Genomic DNA, 25601 nt, shown 5'->3' with positions numbered 1-25601 from the left:
GTCAAGAAAGTGACTTGCCAGCCTTTTTATTATGCAATGTTCAGTTCGTGTCTTTCTTTGATTACAGATTAGCTTACAACTGTGTGACTTGCTTCATGAATATAAATAGCTTGATTATTAAAAGAAAATAAGTCCCAATGATCTAGTTTGTTATATTTTGAGCCTTCAGTGTCTTAAGCCTTCACAGCAGTTAATCTAATATCGAAATATTCAGCTGAGAAGTCGAATGGTGGATTTCCTACCCTGCTTAAAAAACGTTGTATTTGTTCTTGTGTGACAGCTTGTGGATCAAAAACTCCATGTGTAGTCGCCCAGAACCACTTAAGATAACCCTCCATACTTTCCCAAACAAGGGGCATGTCATTTGTGTGGTAGCTTTTCACGACGTTAAATCCTACTTTCGTGCACACGCAATTCACATCCACACTTGCAACACTGTGATACATGTTGTTATGTTGTTCTTCAATCTCAGGAGAGGCCAACTCCTCTAGCGTGCTCGCCATAAAGGGAGGCAAAGATTCTTCGTATTGAATGGCAATTTTACCGCCTGCCTTTAAACTGCTAAACATGTTCTTGAACGCGTCTTGTTTGTTATGAATCCAGTGAAGCACGAAATTAAGAAAAATGATGTCGTACTTTTCAGAATCCATCCCTTCGAAAGTGTTCGAATTTCCTTGGACAAAAGAGAGATTCTTCACCCCACGATGAGCTTCTTGAGCCACTTTAACTCGATTTAAATCAGGATCGACGCCGACAACATACCCCTCTGGTCCTACAAGTTCAGCAATTTAGGCAGATAGCTCACCGGTACCGCAGCCTAAATCCAAGATGGTGTCTCCGGGTTGTGGAAGCACGTCAGTTTGTATGAACAGTTTACCGCATTCCATTTGTATATCGAGAGAACTTTGCTGATAGTACTCGGCTTCGGCAGCCATGATTGTAGAACTAATGTAGTCATCACAAGGTCACATAACTCGTCATGGAAAATCAGGATCACGGTCCTGGATCAAGGAACAAAGGGTCACACTTCAGGCCTCAAGAACATTGTTACCAAGCACTGAAGTATTGGTTAACTTTCAGTTCTAACCAAGTTTCTGGAGAAGTGTTTCTTTTTATAATCTATAATGACATCCAGTCAGTCTATGCGAAACTCAGATAAATGCAAATATACCCCCCCCCCCCCCACAAACCGACACTGAAAATTGGCTTAAACTCTCCTAGTTTGATACTGTAGAAAAGGTGATCAGCCAAACCACCCAAAAGCAGTTTCCCCAACAGAGCACGAAAAACCTAACTAACCTTTATACCAAACTAAAACGGTTGATCCCAACAAAACACAACCTAAGAAGAGAAACCCCGGTCATGTTCACATAATAACTCCCCCCCCCCCCCCCCCAAATTTTGATGACCAATGAAGAAAGGGACCTGGGGATAACCATCACGATTAAGGCTGTGTTCACACGTGGTGGCTGGGCACGGTGGCCAAGTACGATTCTCGCTGGGTACTAATGTGAACATACTATTTTTTCATGTGCCCACGGGTAACGGTTACCGTGCCCGAGTACAAGGTATCCAAGGTCTCGATATTGTACTCGGGCACTTAATGGTGCTTGGGTTCATTGATTTTCTTTGTGTGAACAGGACGCTATTTTTTGCCGGTGCCCAGGTACCAGTGCTTGGGCACCAAGTGTGAACACTGACGGCCTTAACTGAACACAGTCAACAAGACGTTATGTGCGATTAAAAGGTTGTGTGGAAATCGCCTTCAGCCTAAAGTGGATTTCAATTTATACATCCATTTGGTCAGACCAGGCTCATTTGGGCTTCATAACCCAAAGGGAGAAAGACTCAAGAAACTTAAATTTCTCTCCTTGGCAATCAAAAGGACTAAAATTTCGATTTCAATTTTCTTTTTAAGATTAACGACTTGCCCTTGTAACATGGCTGACTCTTAAAGTGCCTATGAAGTAAAAAATAATTGATGCTTATTACAAAGACTTTTACAAATAATGGCGTTTACCGTATTGAAAGATCTTTATTCGTTTTACGCAAATTAGGAAAGTGATGACGTCATAAATTGTTCAACTAAAAGATAGATCACAAAATCAAGGATATCTCTGAAAATATAAGAGTGATATTTTTTAAACTTGGCATCGGTAGTGACCTTCCTCAAAGGTACAAAATAGCTCATACTATGATGTAACTATAGCAACACTCTTGGTTCCAGTCTCTTTCTGTCATAAACCAAATATCTCCATTGTGACAACGGGTTTTTGTCCACTACTGTGACAACGAGTTTTGCGTCTGTGACACGGGATTTGTTGCTCAGAACTCTTAAACGGGGAACGGGCGATGAGAGGCCTTTCTTCGGCTGAAACTGTCAGCTAACTGGACGAGATGACTTTCAGCCCGGTATTACATGAGCCCGGTTAGCCGGGCTGGCCCGGTTTGCCGAGATGACTTTCAGCCCGGTTTTAGCATGAATGATCAGAGCACGAATGATCTTAATCACCTTTTTCCGACAATTTGGTGGTTAATTTTTTGCACTTATGTAGCTGGATGGGTTACGTTACCTCTACATCCTATTTAGAAGAAGTAGCATTGATTTTTTCGTCGGATATTGTGCTCGGAAGAGAAATTTAATGCTGGCTCGCTTAGCCGGGCTGGCCCGGTTAACGCGATTACATGGAAAATTTTCAGCCCGGCTAGCCGAGATCCCGGCATCGCGATACCGAGATCTCCGCTATCCGGGCTGGCCCGGTTGTCATGTAATCGCGAAGTTGATTTTTGTTGCGTTTAACAGACGTGCTGAGATCTCGGCAAACCGAGCCAGCCCGGCTCATGTAATCAGGCCCCAACTCACCGTTCCAAAAAGCATTGGCTACACGTTTTTCACTTAAACCTGTACGCGAGATAAGAAACAATAAAAGAAACAAAAAATGGAAAAGGAAAAAATTACGATATCTATATAACGCCTAAGAATTCCGTAATTAACTGCATAGGAGATCTGAAAGCAATTCAAACTTACCACAAGCAAGATCATGAGCTTCGCTGTATGAAACAGAAAATACACTGAATGAAACCCAACAATGACAACTACAAATTGCAACAAAAATGCGAAGAGTAAATGAGGATATAGAAGAAAAATATGTAAGCCACTACGAAATAATTACGCCAATAATTTTAAAACAAAAAACAGAAAACAACTTACGAAAGGGAAATCTGCCATCTTAGCAGGGAACGCTTCACAAGGCAAACGTCTGATGACCCAAAAGCAAATCTAGGGGAATTATAATAACTCCAACCAGCAGATGGATTACCAAATTTGCTATAACCATAGAAGACTCCGCAATGATTACACTTTAGCGAAACTTTATAACCTTCACGTGGACCACTGACTCCGAAGAACTCGACTTTTACAGGTCGGTTGTGAGTGACCAACTCACGCTTACAATGGACTTACAATTAAAGCAATGAGATGTGGGCGGGCAGAACAATTCTGCAGATGTAAAGTCTTCACCTCCAATCTGATGGTGGTATTTTAATTTTGGAAGACACGATAACAGTATGTCAACATCGCCTTCGCTGAGATGAGGGTGCAAAAGAGACGCAACCTGCAGTCTACGAGAATGAGACGGCAAAACAGAAAGACTACAAGCAACACGAGAAAGAGATAAAAACAGAGAGAGCCCAAATTTAAAAATAACAGAGAAGAGAGCAACCTCAGGAGATATACTGCCGACGGCGCGAAGATCAATCGAACGGATACTGGATAGAATGTTATCGCTTATCTTCTCGTTATCAATTTCTCTGACTACCTCATCGCGAATACTATCGATAGAAAAATGACTGTATGACTTATGCTTAGACATCGTTGAATACAACTGAAGAAGGGCGACATACACAACAGAATTAATGAGAAAGTGCAATCACGAAACATGAATATATGCCAACAAGAAAGATAAACAAAAGCAAACACGCAAGCACACGATCAGGAACAACGTCTCAGGCAAGCACGCAAGCAAGCAAGGACGCAGCACGCAAGGACGCAAGCAGGAAACCAGAGACTCAGGTAGTTTCTCTATCTATTTTTTCGTTTATATTAAAAGGGCAAGTATGAGCAAGGATAGATAAAATAGCTGCTGAGTACAAATATATTTCCAACGTAACATTACTCTCTGTTGCGTTACATTATATCTACTCTCTGTTGCATTACAATGTTACCAAAGTTACCCGTAACAATATCGTGCATCAGATGTACAATCATGGCTGCCGAAGCCGAGTACTATCAGGAAAGTTCTCTCAATATACAAATGGAACTCGGCAAACTGTTCCTACAAATTGACGTGCTTCCGCAACCCGGAGACAACATCTTGGATTTAGGCTGCGGTACCGGCGAGCTATCTGCCTACATTGCTGAACTCGTAGGACCAGAGGGGTATGTTGTCGGCGTCGATCCTGATTTAAATCGAGTTAAAGTGGCACAAGAAGCTCATCGTGGGGTGAAGAATCTCTCTTTTGTCGAAGGAAACTCGGACAACTTCGAAGGGATGGGCTCTGAAAAGTATGACATCATTTTTCTTAATCAAGTGCTTCACTGGATTCCTAACAAAGAAGACGCGTTCAAGAACATGTTTAGCAGTTTAAAGGCAGGCGGAAAAATTGCCGTACAATACGAAGAGGCCTTGCCACCGTTTATAGTGAGCACGTTAGAAGAGTTGGCTTCTCCTGAGATTGAAGAAAGATATAACAACATGTATCACAGTGTTTCGAGTGTGGAAGTGGATCGCATGTGCGTGGAAGCTGGCTTCAACATCGTGAAAAGCTACCACACCAATGACATGCCCCTTGTTTGGGAAAGTATGGAGGGTTATCTTAAGTGGTTTAAAATACAGCGTTTTTTAAGCAGGGTGGGAAATCCACCATTCGACTTCTCAGCTGATTATATCGCTATTAGGTTAATTGCTAAGAAGCCTAAAGACACTAGAGGCTCAAAATAACAATATTGATCATTGCATATTTTCTATTTAAATCAAGTACAGAAGCAGTGGTTCATATCAAATCATTTATATTTACGAAGCAAGTCACTTTCTCGATTCTCGTTCACTGTTTTGTTTTGTTTTTTCAATTTGTAAGTAGTGGTTCTATTGTTCAGGTAGACATATTAAGTGAAAGTTTAGCTTGCATCGCTATGAAGTTTGAACAATAAGCCGCTCGCTATACTGTTTGCGTGACATGGATCATTGTATTTGTTTTACCGTAAATCGTTAAGTTAAGTTTAAAACTCGTTTCTTTAATCGACACTTTTTTACACTTTCATTATTTCCAGTAATAAACATTGTAACATCTACTGACTACAGTACAAACACCGAGGAAAACCCCGAACAGGATTGAAAACCACTGAAATATAGATGTTCCTTAAAATTAATTAAAATACAATGGACAATAGAAAAAATGCTAATAACAAAATATACGTAGTAGACGCTGGACTATAACGATAGCACTTAACATTTGATTTAATTTGACTTAAAGAGTCAGCCATTCGTATATACAAGGCAAGTCGTTCAATTCTTTTATCTACACGGTGGAAATATGAAAAGGTTTTACAGTTGGTTCTAATCATTAAAAAACATTATCTAAACTATGTTTAATCTTAAAGAGGAAAATGAGATCGATTGTAGGTCTTCGTTGCTAAGGAGACTCATTTACGTTTCTTGAGTCTCTCATCATAAGGGTTATTTTTAAAACCTTGGAAAATTTTAACCTTGGATTTAGACGGAGACCAGGCTTGGCAGGTTTACTCCAAATGTGGTCTGACCACATTGGATGTGTAACACGAAGAACACTTTTAGGCTGAGGGCGATTTCCACAGAATTTCATTAATGGCACATAACATGTTATGTCAGACTGGGCTGATGTGATTATAGATTCTAAGAAAGACACATGCATTTCTCCAGCACCTTGAATAGAACTGAAAGTAAAGAGATACCTCTGTAGTTGGTCACAATGCTCTTTAAGGACTTAATTTATGAACCGGAATGAGACTAGATTGGCATCCATCCACCTGCCTGGAACGATTCCACTGGATAGTGACTAGTTAAATTAGAAGGTCAGTGGGCTGGCAATATACACTATTGGGCCCGGGGCTCTTAGATGGATCTATACGGCGTAACAGAGAGTGTTATAACAAATTGAATTCAGTTAAATGAGGTACAATAAGATATTCAGGGGCACCCAACGAAATATTTCGTTAAAATATCTGTTCGGAAGACGATTTGAGATCTAGAATTTTCGGAACATTTATTGTAAATTTTTTTGCTTGCCTGCCTTTCCTAGGATTTTCAAATATCCAAAAAAGGGTATAATTGTATATTTTTAACGGATGTTTTACTCTAAAAAGGTCACCTAGAATTTTCGGGAGCCTTTCTCTGGCTGGAATTTTCGAAAAAGTTAGTTTTGATCCCTATAACTTCCGTTTTACTAGACTTTCAACTAGGAAATCCGAACAGATAAAGAAATTTAAGGGGATAAAAATATGCCTATATCTACCGTTTAAATACTAAAATACGTTCAACGGTGCTATCTTTAAGTGGTTTGAACTATATTCTCGATGGGTGCTCCTGGATATTAACGAGGGGGAGGGGGCGGAGGATCAGTCAGGTGGGACGGAGACTGAATTTAAGTAGTCATTGAACAAGTTGGCTTTAATAAGAGAATCTGTTATAAGATCATCCCAGAATATAAAAGCTTGGGATTGGGCTTCTTTAATAACGTGTTGTGTGGAAACAAATGGAATAAAAAAGAAAAAAATGGTTTAGATGTTCCACGTTGTAATACAAATTCATTCTTCTACAATAGTAATAAAGTTAGTATACATTCAAACCATGTTCACTAATCCGCCTTCATCACTTGTGAATGGATGGAAATGTTTATGCAGGGCCGTAACCAGATCTTTGCCATAAACAAGGCAAGATCTTGCTAGGGGGCTCTGGGGGCATGCTTTCCAGAAAACTTTGAAATCTAGAAGCTCTAAAAACTCTTTCAGAGACACTTCTGATGACGTATTTCTGCCAATTGGGAAAGCTTAATCGTGTTCAGTAGACTTTCAGTGGGGGATTATTTTCCCAACAAAACACGTTGTGTTTTTAATTTTGGACAAAAAACAAGACGAGGCACTTGCCTCTTGCTAGTTACCATGGTTACGGCCCTGGTTTATGAGGGCCAGTTCTGCGTCTGGTATAACTGAACTGTCAGCCATTTCTTTCCTAGGAAATGAAGAGGTATGTGACAACAGAAGAATGTTTTGTGCTAGAACATGGACAAAATCGGCTAACTTGTTTTCATCCTTTTTCCCACCTTAAGGTGGATTTCCACTGACGCGTATTTTTTACATGCGTTTACGTACGTGAAAAAATTAGAGACAATGTATGAACGGCTTGCGTACACATTCACGTAAGTCGTTCATACATTGCCGGCTCTAAATTTTTTCACGCACGTAAAAACTTACGCGTCAGTGGAAATCCACCATAATTCAGATCATGTGACGATTCATTTGGGAGACTGAGTACAGTTTTCTGTTCGCATATTCTGTCATACGCTGCGCGTCATAGGAGCATAGTTAATAGAGGGAAATGGTTAGGAAGCCTGGCAAAGTTCTTTGCTGTATGAAAAAAAAAAAAAAAAAGTTAAAAAAAAAAAAAAAGTTTAAATTAAGTTTAAGTTTTAAGTTTTAAGTTTTAAGTTTAAAGTTTTTTTTTTTTTTTTTAAGTTTAAAGTTTTTTTTTAGTTTAAGTTTAGTTTAGTTTAAGTTTTTTTTTTTTTAGTTTAAGTTTAAAGTTTTTCCCTCTATTAACTATGATAGGAAACAGCTCATTTTCCTTATTTTCTTAGTACGTGTACTAACGTTTTCTTTTTCTGCGTCACCCTTACTTTTCTTTTCCCTATTTTGAATAGTTTGATTATATCTCTAACTACACCTGTCTTCTGCTTATTAGTTAATTGAATCATAGTTAATAGAGGGAAATGGTTAGGAAGCCTGACAAAGTTCTTTGTTGTATGTTTTTGTTCGCTATTTTGGGGGTTGACTCTGCACAAAACCTGAGAAAATACAATAGGCGGTTACGTGTTTTTATGAAACTAACCAACAGAAACTTTGGGATTACGTAATTCATGCATAGTGTATGAGCACAAAACAAAAGATGTGCAGGGTCGTGTACCTTCCAACATAAATCTTGGCGTCTTTGTTTGCTCCTTTGATGTTTGCCGGGCTTCCTAACCATTTCCCTCTATTAACTATGATAGGAGCTCGTTTTCCTTATTTTCTTAGTACGTGTACTAACGTTTTCTTTTTCTGCGTCATCCTTACTTTTCTTTTCCCTATTTTGAATAGTTTGATTACTGATCTCTAACTACACCTGTCTTCAATCTGCTTATTAGTTAATTGAATAATAATGAAAGTGTAATTAAATTCGGTGACAAATGCTAAAAAATGTAAATACCCCCCCCCAAAAAAAGGGGTGGGGCAAAAAGGGGGTAACCGAGGGAAATGGAAGTAGTCGAATTAGCGGGGTTGTCGAGTAATCCGAGTTCGAGTTACAGGGGTTCTACTGTACCGTGAAACATGTGGTCGTACCACCGTACTAACGCAAAGAAAAGTAAATTTAGTAAAACATGCCGCCGTTTTACGTACTAAAACAAAAATTTCTCATGTTCCTTATTGTCGTACTCCTATGCACTCATAACGTGGTTTTAAGGGCCTGTGTCGGCTGAGTTTATTTTATTTTATTACGTTTTGCCAAATACTCGCTATGAAACTTAATGTTTGCAAAGAAATCACTTCTATGGATCTAAATGACAAAATCATAGCCTTCCTTCAAGCCAAATGTGTTTTCCGGCCGATATCGCTATCCGTTTCAATCCAAAAAAAAAAATATATTTACCCTCGGAGCTGACGGGGGCTGGCTAGGCCCCCTCTTTGTCAATTAATATTTTGGCCATCCGTACCTTCTTTTGTATTTGCTGTGGTATTGAAATGTTCGTTCGCTGTTTCAAAAGGTTATTTTTATATTTCACCGAAATTGATTGTCATTTCCCATCGCCGCTAAATTTGGCTAAAATCCGTGACACAGTCCCCCCAATTACAATGGGTGTCAACAGGGCGGTAAACACGTTAGACAAATCCGTCCACTCGTGACCACGAAATGGAAAGTATTAAGAGAAAATGGTATTTCTGACAGTATAGCATCGCGGAACAGACAGAAATAAAATTAGCCATTTTGCCGGCACCGACCAGATGCAGAGGACTGGGTCCGCGTAGGAGTGTTTGTGGGTAGCGTCATTAGATATGTATAGTTGTCCGTTACTGATTTGAATTAGTCTAAGTCAGCACTTTACTCGAGCAACAAAATTTAATTTTGTAAATTTTGAGATAATTTATTTTTGTTATTTAACTATTTTATAGTTTCCGTGTACCTCTGCCCCTAGCGTTGGCGGCACCGCAGGCCGTAGCTGATTTCAGCAGGTTGGGGATATACGTTCCATTTTTTCCACAGTGGTTTTGGGTTTTCGTATCCGGCGGTGTCGTACACATTTTCTGTAGGAACTTGATCTTTTGTTATGGAGAGCATTGTTATTAAGCGTATTCTGTTTAGTCGATGGCAGGTTTGCAATAAACTGGCTTTGAGGTCCTTGCTGACCTACAAACCCTTGCATCTACACTGTTGTGTATGTTTTTCTGGTTAGTGTAGGCAAGATAATAGTAGTCTCAAAGTGAATTTGTTTGATATAATCTTATTTTATTGACCTCCTCTTCCTTTTCTTTAGACAAATACAACACAGCCTTTCAAAGAAGTCTAAAATTATCAACTTTATTTGATCTGTACATACCTTTAAGAATAGTGCACAGAGATAATAACTTATAACTTTCTGCTAATTCAATTGTTTACAAAAACATTGTACATGTTCTCTCTTGATTATTGTATGAATGTTACTAGGATATAAATTGAACGGAATTAATACATAACGGAATTTGTACATAACCTCTCTGGAATAGTGTACAAAATATATTATTTAGAAAACAGTTTTGATTATCACTTGCCTAAGTATAAAAAAATTACATGTTCTCTCTGGAACACTGTATAAATATTTTTTATATAACTGATGATGAATTAGATTTTAATTTGTACATTAACTCTTTCGAATAATGTACAAAATAGATTTTCACAAATAAATTTCAGCTAATCGCTATTAAATCTACGTACAAAAACACTTGCACATACATGGTCTCTCTGGAACACTTATAAATAATTTTATAACTGATGATAGAATAATAGAATTTAATTTGTACATAAACTCTCTGGAATAGTGTACAAAATGGATTTAAACAAACAATTTTTTACGTATTGCTCAGCTAGTTAAAGCACCATTTTGTGCATGTTCTTTCTGGAACATTGTATAAATAATTTTAAAACTGATGATAGAAAATAGAACTTAATTTGTACATACACTCTCTGGAATAGTGTACAACATAGATTTTAACAAACAACGTTTTGCCTATTACTCATCTGGTTAAAACACCATTAAATTGTACATGTTCCCTTTGGAACAATGTATAAATAATTTTATAACTGCTAATAGAAAATAGAACTTAATTTGTACATACAATCTCTGGAATAGTGTACAAAATAGATTTTAACCCATTGCTTAGCTAGTTAAAACACAATTTTGTACATGTTCTCTCTGGAACACTGTACACATAATCTGGAAGAGTGTACAAAATAGATTTTAACAAACAACATTTTGCCTATTACTCATCTAGTTAAACCATTCTGTACATGTTCTCTCTGAAACACTGTACATGCGTTAATATAACTAGATGATAAATTAAAAAAATATATATAATTCTTATGCAATTTTTAAATGTTTGTATGTAAACTCTCTGGAATAGCGTACAAAATATATTATTTTAAACAATTATTCTTATGATTATAATTATAATTACAAAAAATTCTACTAATTTTTATTGATTTACAAAATTACATAAGCATATTCTTACTTACACATTATATAAAAACGTAGCTATCAGCATTTTCAACCTGTACATAGACTCTCTGGTTTAGTGTACAAAAACACATCCTTTAAAGCAAACGTCCCGAGAATCATTTAACTTCCTATAAGAAATATCTGTACATGTTCTCTCTGGAATACTGTACAAACATTATCATGGATAATAACAAAATTGATTGAGTTGCTTATTACATGTACATGTAGTGCTACAAAACATGTGGCAATTGTAATTTTTTCAACTTTTAGCAATCTTCAAAGATTATAACATCACTTCTGTATTTAATGTACCTATATTAACATAAGTATAATGCATGGATACTATGTACATGTTCGCTCTGGAACAGTGCACTTCACAAAGATTATGCAAAATGCATCTTCAGCAATATTTTGTGATAAAATAAACCTATTGAGTGTTAAATGCAATATTGGAGGGCCAATTTGTGCATAAATGGTGTCGTGCAGTACAGTTACAGTAAATTTTGATTTGATTTGATATGGATACAAAACGAATGCCTAAGGTTATCAAAATACACAAAATTCTGAAGAGATTCAGCGCAGTTTTCTATTTCCCTACAGGCTGTTCAATACCAATTGGTTGGAAGTGTACAGAACTTGAGTAGGAGTAATTTCATGAATGCAAATCTATTATCAGATAATAAATAATAATAGAAGATTCAGCTAACTGTCTTTCAGACGAGACTTGCCACTTCTGGTGTTCATTATATAACTAAAATGTTGGGAAAAAAATCAACGCTTAGACTTGGTATGATCAGAATTGAAAAGGTAAAAAAAAACTCATCAAAATCAGGATGTGATGCAAAACGTTCTTTATGTCCCAAACTGTCATGTACTTTGTACATATCCACTCTGGAACAGTGTACAAAAATAATCTAAACTACATTTAAGTACTGTACATGGATGCCATGTAACTGTGTACACAAAAGTGAGAAGTGCACAGCGGTTAAACCTCTTAAATGGGGTTAATAAAACACACTTTTCAAAACGTTCAATTCTTATAGGCTGTAAAACATTTAAGAAACAGAAAACATTTCCAAGAAATATAAGTGGAAGACTAAGAGTACAATAAGAAATGCTAGCAACTTTCACAAATATTTCTACTACTCTGAATATTGTTAGTAGTACTATACTGGCCAAATGTTTTATATTCCCTAGAAAAATAACTTGGCAAAATGTTTTGCATTGAAATGCACATTACAGCCACTAGAAGCAAACATTTCAAAAATTAGTATAAATACATGTATTATTATCCCTGATTTTTTTATGCATGCCTACTTTGGGACAGTGCATGAATCAAAGTGTATTCTTTGCAGTTTTGCACATAAAAGAAGACTTCCACCTTGGTTTTGTTTTCACTGGGACAATTTTAGCTAGATAAACTTGGAAAAGTCCGGAAATACAGTGAAAACACTTTGTCTAGTGTTAAGCGAGTTAAAAATGCAAACTGTTTTCACAAGGAAAAACAGAGGGTTTTCTCGCCTTTTCTACAAGAAATTCATGCAGAGTTATACTACCTCGCAAGATGGTTTAACTTGTCCCGGTAAATACCGCAGCCAATCGCATTGCGTGCAGTGACAGATGCCTGCCAAATGATCTGCCAAATATTATTTGCCAGACGCTCTCCCCATGGTTCAGTTTGCAAAACAAAACTTTTTAAGCGGCAAATGAGCTCAAAAATTGTTCCCGTTTCTTTCGATTTACAATTCCACTAGCTCCGTTACATTTTCCAGTTCGTAGGTCAAGACCTTTCCTATTTCACGGCGCCGCGTCTTGCGCTTTCGGCGAGGATTGTTCAATGTTGTTTTGCTGCTGGATCAATAGCATATCGTCGCATACTTTGAGTCGTTTACCCTAAAAAGGAGAGTCCTTCTCCTTTGCGTAAATATTGCACGAGAAGTCATTAAAAGCGCTTCGTCTCCCGTATTTTCTGACTGTTGCGCGCTTTTGTAATTTGAATCTTCTGAGTTAGCGGCTTAAATTTTCACAGTAAAAACAGTTGCCACGTTTAACTAGTTAATGTCGGTCTGTAAGCAAACACCTAGAAAGAATGTCCAGCTAGTTAATCGGCCAAGTGAAAACACAACCCTTGATATACACACTACTAGTTAGCTCTCTTGAATTAAGGCAAACAACTAGAAGTAAAATTACTTACATCTTAAAGTCTATATACTGTATATACATTTTCTACATTTATGTATCCTGTTCCTTGTTTACACAGCACAATGACATTGATTCAGGAAGTTCATTTCAACTGCATTACATTTCCCTTTGGGCACGCCATACACGTAGGTATCACTAAAGAGAAACAGAAAAATGATTTTAATCAAAACCAAGGTCTGAATATAAAAAAAAAATAAGTGTTTCACTGGGGTTTAATTAATAGTAAATAATAGCAGTTGGTACAAACAGACAGACAGACAGACAGACAGACAGACAGACAGACAGACAGACAAACACAACGGTAAGGGGTCACTGATTTTAAGGTTTTGTCCCTTTAGAACTTTGCGGACCTTTTCAGACTTTTGGGACTTAGTCCCAAGTGTACAATTTTTTGGTAGTACATTTTATTAAGACAATAATATTTTAGAGCGTGAGACTTCGTTGTTGATTTTATTCTGAGCACCACATTTATTGGGTTAAAGCACGTGTTATAAGAATTAACATCAACTTACTACAACTCTTGGTTACAAAGATTTTCATCAATCACAGCAGTAGCTAGTGGGATGCCATAATCACCACTACTTGGACGTTTACATCTGATGCAAAACAAACAAAAACAAAAAAATAAATTAGAGCAGTTTTCACTTGAGTGTCGAAAGTAAATTGCGTCTGCTTTGGTTTTGCATTACTAGGCTTAGTGATTGGCTTAAAAATCTCGCGCCACTTTCTCAGCCAATCAGAACTAAAACCAAAACCAATCGTGACTCGCTCGCGCACGTCCCGTGCTTCGTGCCAGCTACATGTATTTGCTTTGAGTTTTGATTGGTTCACTGAGTTGTCTGGGTCCTTTGTGATTGGCCAGAGCAATTACTTTGGTTTTGGTTTTACGACACATAATTGAAAACTGCTCTAATAAAGGGTATAGGAAGGGCTTATTATCATCAACAGTAAAACAAACAAATATGTACTGTTTCTAACAGTTACATTATTTTGTACAGTGTCAACACCCACAGTTTGTAACCAATTTTACAATGTACAGCTACTCAAAATATTTTTCACATCAACACAGGGTTGTCAGAAAGTTTTCAAGCAAGTGCCTTCATTGTAGAAGTAGGTGGCTGATTTTGCCATCTTTTCCAAAAGAATCAGCATAACCCCTGCAGAGCAGCCAGTAAGAATAGGTGGTGATTTTAGCTGGCTTTCAGCAATTTTTGATAAAGGACCTACAATTGGGTGTGCATGAGATTTTAAATGTTACTTTACATAAAGTGTAATATTTAGTACATGTTATTCCAAATGTTTTCCCAACGCTTTTTTCAAAGTTAACACAAATTTTTGTACAGTGGATCAATGTCAAAAAACGGTAAAATATTAATGAAGTAACCTCACCTTCTGTGTTTCCTTTGGCGTAGAAACATCAAGTAGATAAAAACAGGCACCATTACAATGATCGTGAATGCAGCAGTGATTGATAATGCAATAACCACACTGGTTTGTACATGCTCAGGCTCAGAACCAAGGAAGTGTTTCTCACCAACACCCTTATCTGTTTGCGCCACTACAACTGTTTCTCGAGACACTACAGACCATGGCACCTTTACTGTGGTGGTGTGAAGTGGTTCCTTCATCTTACTAACAGCAGAGGGAGGCTGGTTTTTCACAAGAATACTGCTGGGTGTTGGGGTAACAGCCTTAACAGAACCTGAGAACAAAGTGTTCATGATGGTTAATAAATCAAACATACATTTGTACATGAATGTGCTGGGGCCAGGACATGAAAAACTTGTTTTTATATATTTCCCTTAACTGTTAACATACTGTAGTTTTATTACTTCAAAAAAAATAAATACTCACTTAGAGTAGGAGTAACATGTAAACTAGAGGTAGTTGTGCTTTGGCGTCTATTCTCTACTGTAGAAGGAACTGTTACAGTTGGAGTAGGGTTCACTGGCAGCCCAGGGCTTGCACTGACAGTAACTGAAATATTAACGCATTTTCATTTAGAAAATAGGTTACAGTATATGTAGTTTCAAGTTTATTTGGCGTTCACAAACATCTCATTTCACAAACATCTCCTTGAAAGAAGTATATGCAACTACAAGTATAACAGAACAGGTGTACATACATGTACATTTATTTTCCAACTGTGCTTCATGGAGTACAAATTTATAACATGCCAAATGAGAACAAATATCTCATGATTGGATAATAATTGATTAAATGATTAAATGATTTTTGTACTCTACACCCTTGACCAGTTTAACAGGTTCCATATTTCTGTTGAGCGCATGAATAATTCAAAAAAGTTGGAAGTCAGCAGTATCACTGTATATTTTTACTTGTCATTTGTACTTTGACTTGCCCTTCGGGCTCACCAAAATGCTGCAAGACTCGTAAAAATATACCAAAACAGCAATACTACACACTAAAATATCTAATAAGATAAATGTATTAACACTTTGAGTTTGGAATTTTCTTTTCTTTAGGACGTGGTTTTATTTTGTTACCCAAAATAAAAAGTAAACTAAGATGACTTACCATTTCTGCAGCCATATAGTTCTATCCGCATACACACTCTAAAGTTGTATGTTATGGGATAGATTCTTACAAATCTAGCAGATATCGCAGGATTGAAGGTATTCTTTACAACTGTCTGGGCATCTGAATTGCCTGTCCAAAGCTACGAAGCAAATTAAAAAGCATGTTAATTTAAAAAAATCATAATTTAAAGTAAAAAATAATGGAATATAATATTATAATAAATGAAAGTTTCATTTGCCTTTAAATACTAATAATAGTTTTTTCAATAATATTGTGTAAGGCCAAAGGAGACTTTCATGTTGTTCAACATTAAAAGACCTTTTGAGAGAGAGAAAATCTTAGACCCCATAAGCCTACACAGACTACTATTATTAATAATCTCACTTACAATACATGCGTAAAAAGTAGTTTATTTATAACTGATTTTATTTCCCTGACCTGTTTGCTCCTTGTACATGTAAATTAAGCACAATTTCTAAGGTGCATAGGATGGATAAAACATTTGTCACAGTATATTTTTGATTCTCTATCATGTCAAATAATTTTGGAAATAACAAAACAGGGGCAAGTAATGAAGTTTGAAATTAAAAATCATTTCTGGATTTAAGTAAATAGAAACTTGTTTTGACTAGAATTTGACAGCGTCAATCAATCAAACACAGCAGTCACAAGAAGTTAATCAGGGTCTGGCTGATTAAAAGTCATGCTTCACATAACTTTGTTTATAATGGGTAACTGTACAGATACATTGTGTATTTACTGTATGCTTATTTTATTGGACAGATTACTCAGTTCAATAATCAACCAAATTATATTTTTCTCAAAAAGCCATCTTTCTTCTTCTGTTTTTGTTTTTCAGTGGCTTTGGCAGTTTTTCAGGCTTGATTTATTTTTAGCACGTCAGGTACATGTAATTATTGCTTTAAACTATTTTTGTTAATCCCACTTTGGTAAAGCCGACTGTCTACACAAAAGATTTGGACACAATAAATTATTATGCAAGCTAGCTAGGGCGAGACTGCAAAAGACATTTTATTTTATTTTATTTAAGTAAGCTCTTACAGCAATCTACAGGCTAAATCCTAAGTTTACACAGCATTTTTGTTCTGCATTCCCTGGAAGAGCTACTAGTAAACGGACTTAACTACGTACCCCATCAGTTTCCTACAGTACAAATGTCCCATAATAGTATTGTTTTACAATGTTAAGGTTTGATAGGAAAACATAACTTCTACTTTCAACAATTTTCCAACCTAACACTGCAGCCTCTGTTAAAAAAAAAATGTCAGAGAATCAAGAGGTACATGACTTTTGTACATGTATTTACATATATGGGGAAGGTTAATGGCTAAGACTTGGCTTCCCATCTCAGGCAATATTTCTAGTTGCAGAAATGAAAGCCAGAAATGGTATCAGCTTTACAACAGTAAAAGCTTTCAAGAACAAACTTTTGTTTGAGTCTGGTCTGTAAGGAGGCCAAACAAATAAGACTAAAATGTAGAGTAGAAGGTCTTTAGATTAAAAGTTTAAATTTAATCAAAACTAAAAATTGCCTGTTTACCTCTTTGAATGGCTTCCATGTGACTTGATCATTGCTGTAGGAAACTTTATACTGTTTAACATAATAAGCATTTATGCCCCTAAATCCTTGAGTTGCAATTCCACTGACTTCCGCACGCTGTTTCAAGTCTATTTCAATGTAAGTACTATTAGAATATTTCTTGCTGACAGGAGAACACCAAGCCAGCGTATTGTTCAAACGTGCAAATTCAGGTTTAAGATTGACAGTTTTTCCATGTCCAATATAAAAGTGTTCAAAGTGTGTTGGAGATAAAAGTTGAGAGTTTGAAATTCTTCCATCTTGTAGACCCAGAGGTCTGTTGCACTCTGTGAAAAAAATAAAGAACACATAAGATTAGTTTTTTGTTTCTTAAGACCTCTTTATTAGATAGGAATGTATCCATTTCATTGAGAAATACATTTAATATCAACGAGCATTCTCACTTAAGAATGATGAGAACATGTAACACGAACAACGTGGTATGAATGACTTGTACCAGGCCCCTATCGGGCAAATCATACTCAGTGTCAAGATCTCTCTCTAATTACTGTATAGTGTTCTGCTCTATTTATCACTTTGTTAAACAGCAGCGCTCCACATACATGTACTGTATAGCAAATTTCTCAGTGCCTGTAATTTGAATAAAGTTGAACCTCCATAGGAGCACCTCCCCATTTCAGACATATAAACTTGTTCTAAAGGGAACAGCAGTCACACAGACTCTACTTCTCATGTAATGATGGACACTCCCATAATACCGATGCTCTTCAAATCCCTAAATGGTGTCCATATTAAAAGGGTTCAACTGTACTTAATTGCTGTACTGTAAACCATGGGCTTAAAGAACTCAATTTTTATAGGGCGTTTTAGGCTACATAGTTTATAACTCGAGGGGAAGGGGGGGGGGGGCTTACATCTGGGGCTTGTAAGTGGCATGAAAAAAAAACTGCTTTGAAATGAGCTGATAAGAACTAACTTTAAGACACTGATGTGGGTTACATGTATATATTTTTACAAGGGACTAAAACATTCTGAACTGCATTCTACTTGCATATTTATTCATTGCCTACTTCTACATATACCAAAAGATCTGTGTAGTACATTAACCAGGTTCCGTTCCCTATTGTAATAAAACTGCCTCACACTCTAGATGCTGACTGCCAAAGAGCACATTGCCTACAAGTTTCTGGAAATTAAAACTAGACTAAATAGTCCAACAATTTACATTCTCCTTTTAGATTGAATGCTATTGCTTGAACAATTCTGTATTACAACAGATTGAGGACAAGATGATATTTATTTGATTTTTTTTTTCAGTCATTCCAAACTTACATTTGTATGGTGTAAAATAGAATTAATATGGCCTACATAGTGACTATTTCAAACCTGGGCACACAAACAAAAAATCTTTATTCACACCCTGTCAATTACAGATGTTCGTTAACAGTTTGAGTCCTCCCGAGGAAAAGAGAGTTTAAACAGCTGGCCAAGGCGGCAAAATTATATCCACGAAAAGACAATTCACCCAGTAGCCTCTAATGATAAATAAATACATCCTCCACTTACAAAAAACACTGAGATAAAAAGGAATAATTAAGTTCAAGGTCTCTGTTATGCAACATTGTACAATACCAAAAGACAAACACATGCAGTCGACTCTCGCCTTGCGGACATCTCGCTATTATGGACAACCCATTATTACAGACAGAAGTTTAAGCCCCGCCAAATAAGAATTACTGAAGAAAAAAAAAACAGTACTCTCACTACTACGGATTTTCTTTATCATGGACACCAAATTGTGGTCCGCGATGTGTCTGTTATATAGGGAGTAAGTGTACAGGATATATTGTTCACCAAATAGTCCAAATAATGGACGACAAAACAGATCAAGTTCTATTTTTTTCCAATTTCCTTAGGAGGGAAAGAGAGTTTAAACAGCTGACCAAGGCAGCAAAATTATATCCACAAAAAGACAATTCACCTAGTAGCCTCTAATGATAAATAAATACATCCTCCACTTACCAAAAACACTGATGTAAAAGGGAATAATTGAGTTCAAGGTTATCACTGTTATGTAATATTGTACAATACTGATAGACAAACACATGCAGGCTATATTGTTATACCAAACAATGAAGACAAAGCAGATCAAGTTCCATTTCTTTTGTTGTTTTGACATTGTAAAGCCTTTCCAGGGATATTAAAATAAAACAAAAGAAAGTTTAGAGCAAAACTTTTATAAAGGAATTATTTATAGGCAGTTTTACTTTTGTTGTCGGCTGATGTTTTAAAAGGTTAAAATCTGGGAGTAATCAATAGTCTGTTATCCTTCCTGTATGATTTTGTACATGTTTCTTTACAGAGTGCCAAATGTCGCGTACCCAGTTTTTGTCTTGTGACGTCATGACGTAGTCATGACGACACAAGATAATACTACAGGGGACAAGGTGCATTCCATGCGTATTTGCTTTCTGAGGCCGCGGAATTTTCCCGCCATGTCAATATTTTTCCCGCCATGTCAATATTTTTCCCGCCATGTCAAAATTTTCTTTTTTCAGTAAATGCCGAAAAATGCGATCATCAGATTTAAACAAAATAGATGCAGACTTCTCATCCTCAAAGCACTGGAAATCTGGAGATTGAGGTAAAAAAATCTGGAGATTTCAGTAAAAACCGGGAGATTGATCAACTGACGGACAAAAATAGCTAAAAGAGTCCTAAAACCAGGCGCTAATCAAATGACTTGTTACTCTGTTTTTTCGTGAGATTTCTGTTTCTCGTCGTGAGATTGAAGTGAAAACCGTGAGTCTCAGGACAAAATCGTGAGACTTGAGAGGTCTGCAGATGCTGTTTACACTGACAGTTGCGTTTATTTTTAAGCTTTTTGTTTGTTTTTCTTAGTGATAAAAGCAATCACATGAGATTCCCACCATTCTAGTCATATTAGTCAATCAGATAATAGCTACCGTTTCGTGAGAACATGTGTTTTATGATTTTGGTACAGCAATAGGGGAAAAGCATGTCTTAAACTAACCTGCGATCAGGCTTTCTTTTTTTCGCGGCGGAGGGAAGGAGAAAAAAAGGAAAGCCTGATACAATTACTTGTCAAGTCGCCTGCCGCCCCCTTATTAAAATATCTGTCAACGTCGTCGAGAATGTCGGCGATGCCATCAGATAAGCGTGCATGATTAGCGCCTTCCAATTATATTTTTACTCTCACAAGCATGTGTTTGAATTACCCTTTTTGAACGAGCTGATCGGATGGTTTTTAAAATTTGTTTTCAGCAAAGGCTGATTTTGTGTGAGGCTCAGATCAGACATTTTAAGGTCGTAGTTTTCGTCACTGGCACGATCGTCTGGCGTCTTTGGTGGTGTGATGTAAAAATCTTCGACACCATTGGTGATAGATCACGCTCTTGCCGAATCCCTTAGGAAGCACCGCCAAAACATCTTTCTTTTCACAAACTATTCGTCGAATACACTCCCTTTGTTCATCTTTAAATGTTTTGTGAACAAAATTCTTGAAAGATTTTCTAAAAGCTAGAAGAACTCGCTCTCTACTTCATTCCACTCGACACCCGCCATCATAACAATCATCTACGTGCGATATTTTTGGACCGGAAATTAGACTTGAACTCAATTAGCCAATCAGGATAGAGTTCTAATGTTGCCTTTTGTTTTCCAACCAATCAGAAAAAAGTCCAGATTCTGGACTTTTTACAGACGACTCGACAAGTAATTGTATCAGGCGCACAGGGCACAGAGGAGTCAAGTGTGTCCGCAATTCAAAATCTCTACCGTGCAAAACGACCTTCAAAGCGGTCGTGTAAGCGGCGTGATACCGCGTCGTCATGCGATACTTTGTTTACAGATTGTCTGCCAGGATCCTATTCTGATAATGGTCGCCTGGGGCGAAAATATCGTCGCCCTTCGGGCGACGATTTTTTTTCGGAAAGCCAAGCTTTCCGACGAGGCACGAAGTGCCGAGAAGAAAAAGAGACAAGGGACGAAACATTATACCACGTGATCGGCTCGATGTCGCCCGAAGCATACTGGTGGCGGAAACGGAAGTCGTGTGCAGATCCATGCTGTGACAGATGAAATCAACCGTTAATAATCCGAAATTCAAAACAACAGCTGATCTTTCGACCGGCGGTAAGATTCAAAATATGAATAGTGCTCTCCGGGAAAAGCGAAATTTACCAGACGAGGATCAACGCAAGCCGAAGAAATTGAAAGTGGGAAACAAGGTTTTCTTTTCAAAATGGTAAGTTACTTGTGAAACATATTATGGAAGCTATTTTATTGCAACATCGCATGTCTCGTGACGCATTTCCGCCACCAGTATCCTCCGGTCCACATTGTGCGAAAACGAATTTTTAACTGCCTAAAACTCGTCCCCTGAAATACAGCTTAAACGGCTTGTTTGAAGATCTCGTTACAGCGTATGGGGAGAGAATACTAGTCTGAACCCACATGTTAAAAATGAGATCGTTTCGTTTGATTTTGAGCGAGAAATGAGGGATCGGAATTTCGCTTCAAATCGCTTTCGTCCCTTGCTCTCTTTCTTACTGCTGGTCTCGCTGGTAACGCCCACAAACATTGCTGACTGCGGATGTCGCATGAGGGTACGAATACGATATCACCAGAGTATCACCAGACAATCTGTAAACAAAGTATCGCATGACGACGCGGTATCACGCCGCTTACACGACCGCTTTGAAGGTCGTTTTGCACGGTAGAGATTTTGAATTGCGGACACACTTGACTCCTCTGTGCCCTGTGTCAGGCGTTCATTTTTCCGTTGACCCCTCCGCCGCGAGAAAAATAACGCCTGATCGCAGGTTAGTCTTAAACAGGATTGCGCCTTACAGAACTGTAGGTATGTCGACCGACAATATGTCAGGAAAACCTTTTTTTGCCGTTTCCATTTTGGTCCATTTTTGATTAGATCCGATTTCAAAGATGTAATAGACCGTAGTAGTCGAACCACATGTGTGCCTTTACTTCAGTTGACTAGCTAGCTTAGGCAAGTTAGAATTTGTGCTGATTAAACTAGTTCAAAACAAGTGATCCCGTGGACATTATTTTCCTTGTGTGTCTTCAATTTGAGTATTACTCGAAGACACACGCGAAAGGTCAACCATGAAACTTTGCTTGGTAGTGTGCGTGAGTTTATTGAAACGTGAGGCTGAAAACGTTCTTATCAGTCACAGGCACAAAACAACAAAGGAGAATCTGTGACTTTGTTGACCTTTTTAAGATATTTAAAAATTATCTGTGACAGATAAATGCTTATGAATCTGTGTGTGTCTGTATTCTTTTTGTGCTGTTATCGGAGTCCTATAACTGTTCAACGGCTACATGCTGGAGTGTAATTTGAATTTAAGTCAAGCCTACTTTCGGCTGCTTGGAAAAATCGCTTTTGATAAGGTGTCGGAAACAAGTCGCGTGACAATAATAAGTACAAACATTATCCGCCTGACAGAAATAGCAATTACCGTGATTGTGATCGGAATGGATACTATTAAGGCATCGATTTCAAAACTTTAAGCATGTAATCTTATACAATAATTAAAGATAGAAACTTCACGGACAGTTACTCAGAGTTTCACGCACGAAGCGATCATCAGACTGTGTCGTTAGATGCAGTGAAATACAATTTAAACTACGTTCATGGAGGACGGTTGGAACGATCCTGTCTCTGATTGGCCGTGTAGTACTTGTTTTCGTGCCTGCACTTGGTAACAAGCTCAGATCTTTTGTTCAAGAAGGTGGATCTGTCAGCTGATAGTATGCAGAGCTTCTCCGTCAGACACAAATTGCAGCGTGACGGGTTTCCCCTGTAAGCGCTTGCTCTCGTGACAATGGACCACTTGATCGAAAATTCGGTGTTGTTGTCTTCAGGTCCCAAATCTTATAGATATTTTTTAGTTGGATTTTAAGCCTTTCGCGTGAGAACCTTTTGTAGTTGGAATAAACCTTTGTTTTTATCTTTAACTGTGAAATCGTGAAGTTCAGCGCAAGCATTCACGACAAAGGTTTCTGAATTGACAAGTGAATCAAGAGTTTCGTATATCGTGTTGTGAATGTCACAACTTTTATCGAGCGACAAAAGTAGCTTTAGTTTTAGTTTAAATTTTAGGGGTGAGGAGTCTAAATGTTTCTTTATGTTAGATGCACGCTTTTTAATTTTCGATATCTTTACAAGCAATAAATAGACGTGAAAAGCGGTCTATTTTCAAATAAATTAAACTCTGAAAAGAGTCACAAGACACTAAGCCCAGAGAGCTTTTGATTACCCATACTGCTACTGTCAAAACATGCTAGGATTGAATTTTTTTTATCTTTTTCACATCTTGAAACTGAGTAAAAAAATTTGAATTCTATAATAAATGTTTCGCTCTAAACTTTCTTTTGTTTTATTTTAATATCACTGGGAGGGCTTAGGGGTTCTAAAAGCTGTTAATTTCAAAGGAGGGCCCGATGATTTGAGTGGCTAATAGCTCTCATTGCAGACGGGGAAGAGTTTGTTACATATGTAAGTGACCTGCCCCTCTGCCTCTAACGTTTTGGCGTTCCGTGCACGTATTAAACTAAGCAACAGATATACACGTCAGGAATTAAAAAAGTATATTCAAATGCTAATTAATGGAAGCTTGTCAATATATTAACGACGTGAACGGGAAAATAGTGAATCGAAGTTTCATTCGAGCAAATCAAATTCACACGATCAGCCGACAGCATAACACTGCAACAGAACAGACCTTATGTAACACAGAACATCTGATAAATAAGCTGGATCAAAGTAACCTTAGCCCTGCATTTTGATATATACAGTCGCTCTGCAAACAGTGTTATCGACACCGGGATCGATTGCGACCATCCATGACTTCCAATATAACAAGCTTTTCTGTTCAAAGTCTAATACACATGAACAGGGCTAAAAAAAATCGCCACTAAAAAAATCGTAGGTTTAGTGCCTAGAAGTGTTGACCCTACTTTATAATGAGTGGCTTTTTCATTCATCGAAACCTTGTTTGTTAGTTGTGAGAAGGGGTTAAATAAGCTTACGTTCTAACTTATCCAATATCGTAAAAGCTCTTTAGTGAATTACACTCACGCGGGTTTACAATCGGATTTTTTCAGTCGTAGCTTAAAACTTACCGTTCAAATAACTTGATCCGAGCCCACTCTGGGAAGAAAAATACAACAGAAGAAGACAGAACGAGGAATAACGCTCAAACAACATGTCGATTCTCTCTTACACGACTTGCCTTACATGTGATAACGCCGTGGACTAGCGCACGTCTTGTTTCGGTGGTTTTCAGTCAAGATCAAGAGATTGCGCGGTTACCAAGCCTTATGTGCAAACAAACAACTGCAAGCAAGGGTGATCATACTACGTGAAAAATAGGCTTTGCGAGACAACACCACGACTGGAACCGATAGAGCAGGATTGCAACCGCGGACAGCTGTTTCGTTCTTATTGGAACTCATCAGCGCGGTGTAGCGAATCTAAATGACGCCAGCCCAAAGGCCAACGCAAATAAATTGCCCAATAACCCGTACACTGTATCAAGTTCCGTACTTTGAACTTACCTTCTTGTCCCCCGAATCACGCGCTGCCACATCACGTGTTTCGGGGGACAAGGAATTCAAAGTGTCACGATGGAGTCTCGCAAAACAGCCATTCCGAACATTTAAGCGCATGGACAAAACCATGCTAAATAAAAGCACAGCATATCGGATCTGAAAAGATCTACGGTCCAAAAATATGTAAAAGTAAGACTAAAACTGCAAGGGACCGCAAACGATAATGCTGCTATTCGTAGGATCTACTGAGAGATCTGATCAGCAATAAAATGAAATAACAAACAACTGCAAGCAAGGCTGATCATACTACGTGAAAAATAGGCTTTGCGAGACAACACCACGACTGGAACCGATACAGCTGTCCCCCGAATCACGCGCTGCCACATCACGTGTTTCGGGGCAAGGCTGATCATTTTTCACGTAGTATGATCAGCCTTGCTTGCAGTTGTTTGTTATTTCATTTTATTGCTGATCAGATCTCTCAGTAGATCCTACGAATAGCAGCATTATCGTTTGCGGTCCCTTGCAGTTTTAGTCTTATGTGCAGTTAGAATAGGCGGGATCAGGGGATGGGGAGGGGGGGGGGGGGAGGGGGTTTGTACCCCAATATTCTTGACAATATTCATAATAAATACTGCATAAGAGCTTGTATATAAAGAAC

At 37.7% G+C, this 25601-nt stretch overlaps 3 protein-coding genes across 3 annotated transcripts; 1 reads left to right on the top strand and 2 right to left on the bottom strand.

Moving 5' to 3' along the window:
• LOC144633862 (uncharacterized) lies at positions 1–944 on the bottom strand. Its single transcript, XM_078492761.1, has one exon. It carries the CDS (start codon positions 648–650, stop codon positions 174–176), a length of 477 nt encoding a protein of 158 aa, XP_078348887.1. The 5' UTR covers positions 651–944; the 3' UTR covers positions 1–173.
• Positions 945–3561: 2617 nt separating this feature from the next.
• LOC144633523 (uncharacterized) lies at positions 3562–5000 on the top strand. Its single transcript, XM_078492372.1, has one exon. The coding sequence runs from the start codon at positions 4218–4220 to the stop codon at positions 4998–5000; it is 783 nt and encodes a 260-aa protein (XP_078348498.1). The 5' UTR covers positions 3562–4217.
• A 6027-nt stretch (positions 5001–11027) lies between these two features.
• On the bottom strand, positions 11028–24936 carry LOC144633838 (uncharacterized). The gene is made up of 7 exons (XM_078492722.1): positions 24512–24936; positions 17345–17670; positions 15781–15922; positions 15097–15219; positions 14632–14944; positions 13755–13838; positions 11028–13377 (listed from the first exon to the last, which is right to left on the bottom strand). Exons 1-7 carry the CDS (start codon positions 24594–24596, stop codon positions 13293–13295), a joined length of 1158 nt encoding a protein of 385 aa, XP_078348848.1. The 5' UTR covers positions 24597–24936; the 3' UTR covers positions 11028–13292.
• Between the last annotated feature and the right edge of the window lie 665 nt (positions 24937–25601).

The sequence above is a fragment of the Oculina patagonica genome, chromosome 12 (assembly GCF_052425735.1).
Source record: "Oculina patagonica isolate OP01 chromosome 12, crgOcupat, whole genome shotgun sequence".
Taxonomy (NCBI): domain Eukaryota; kingdom Metazoa; phylum Cnidaria; class Anthozoa; order Scleractinia; family Oculinidae; genus Oculina; species Oculina patagonica.
Note: the sequence above shows the minus strand (reverse complement) of the source record. Positions and strands in the feature narration are given on the sequence as shown.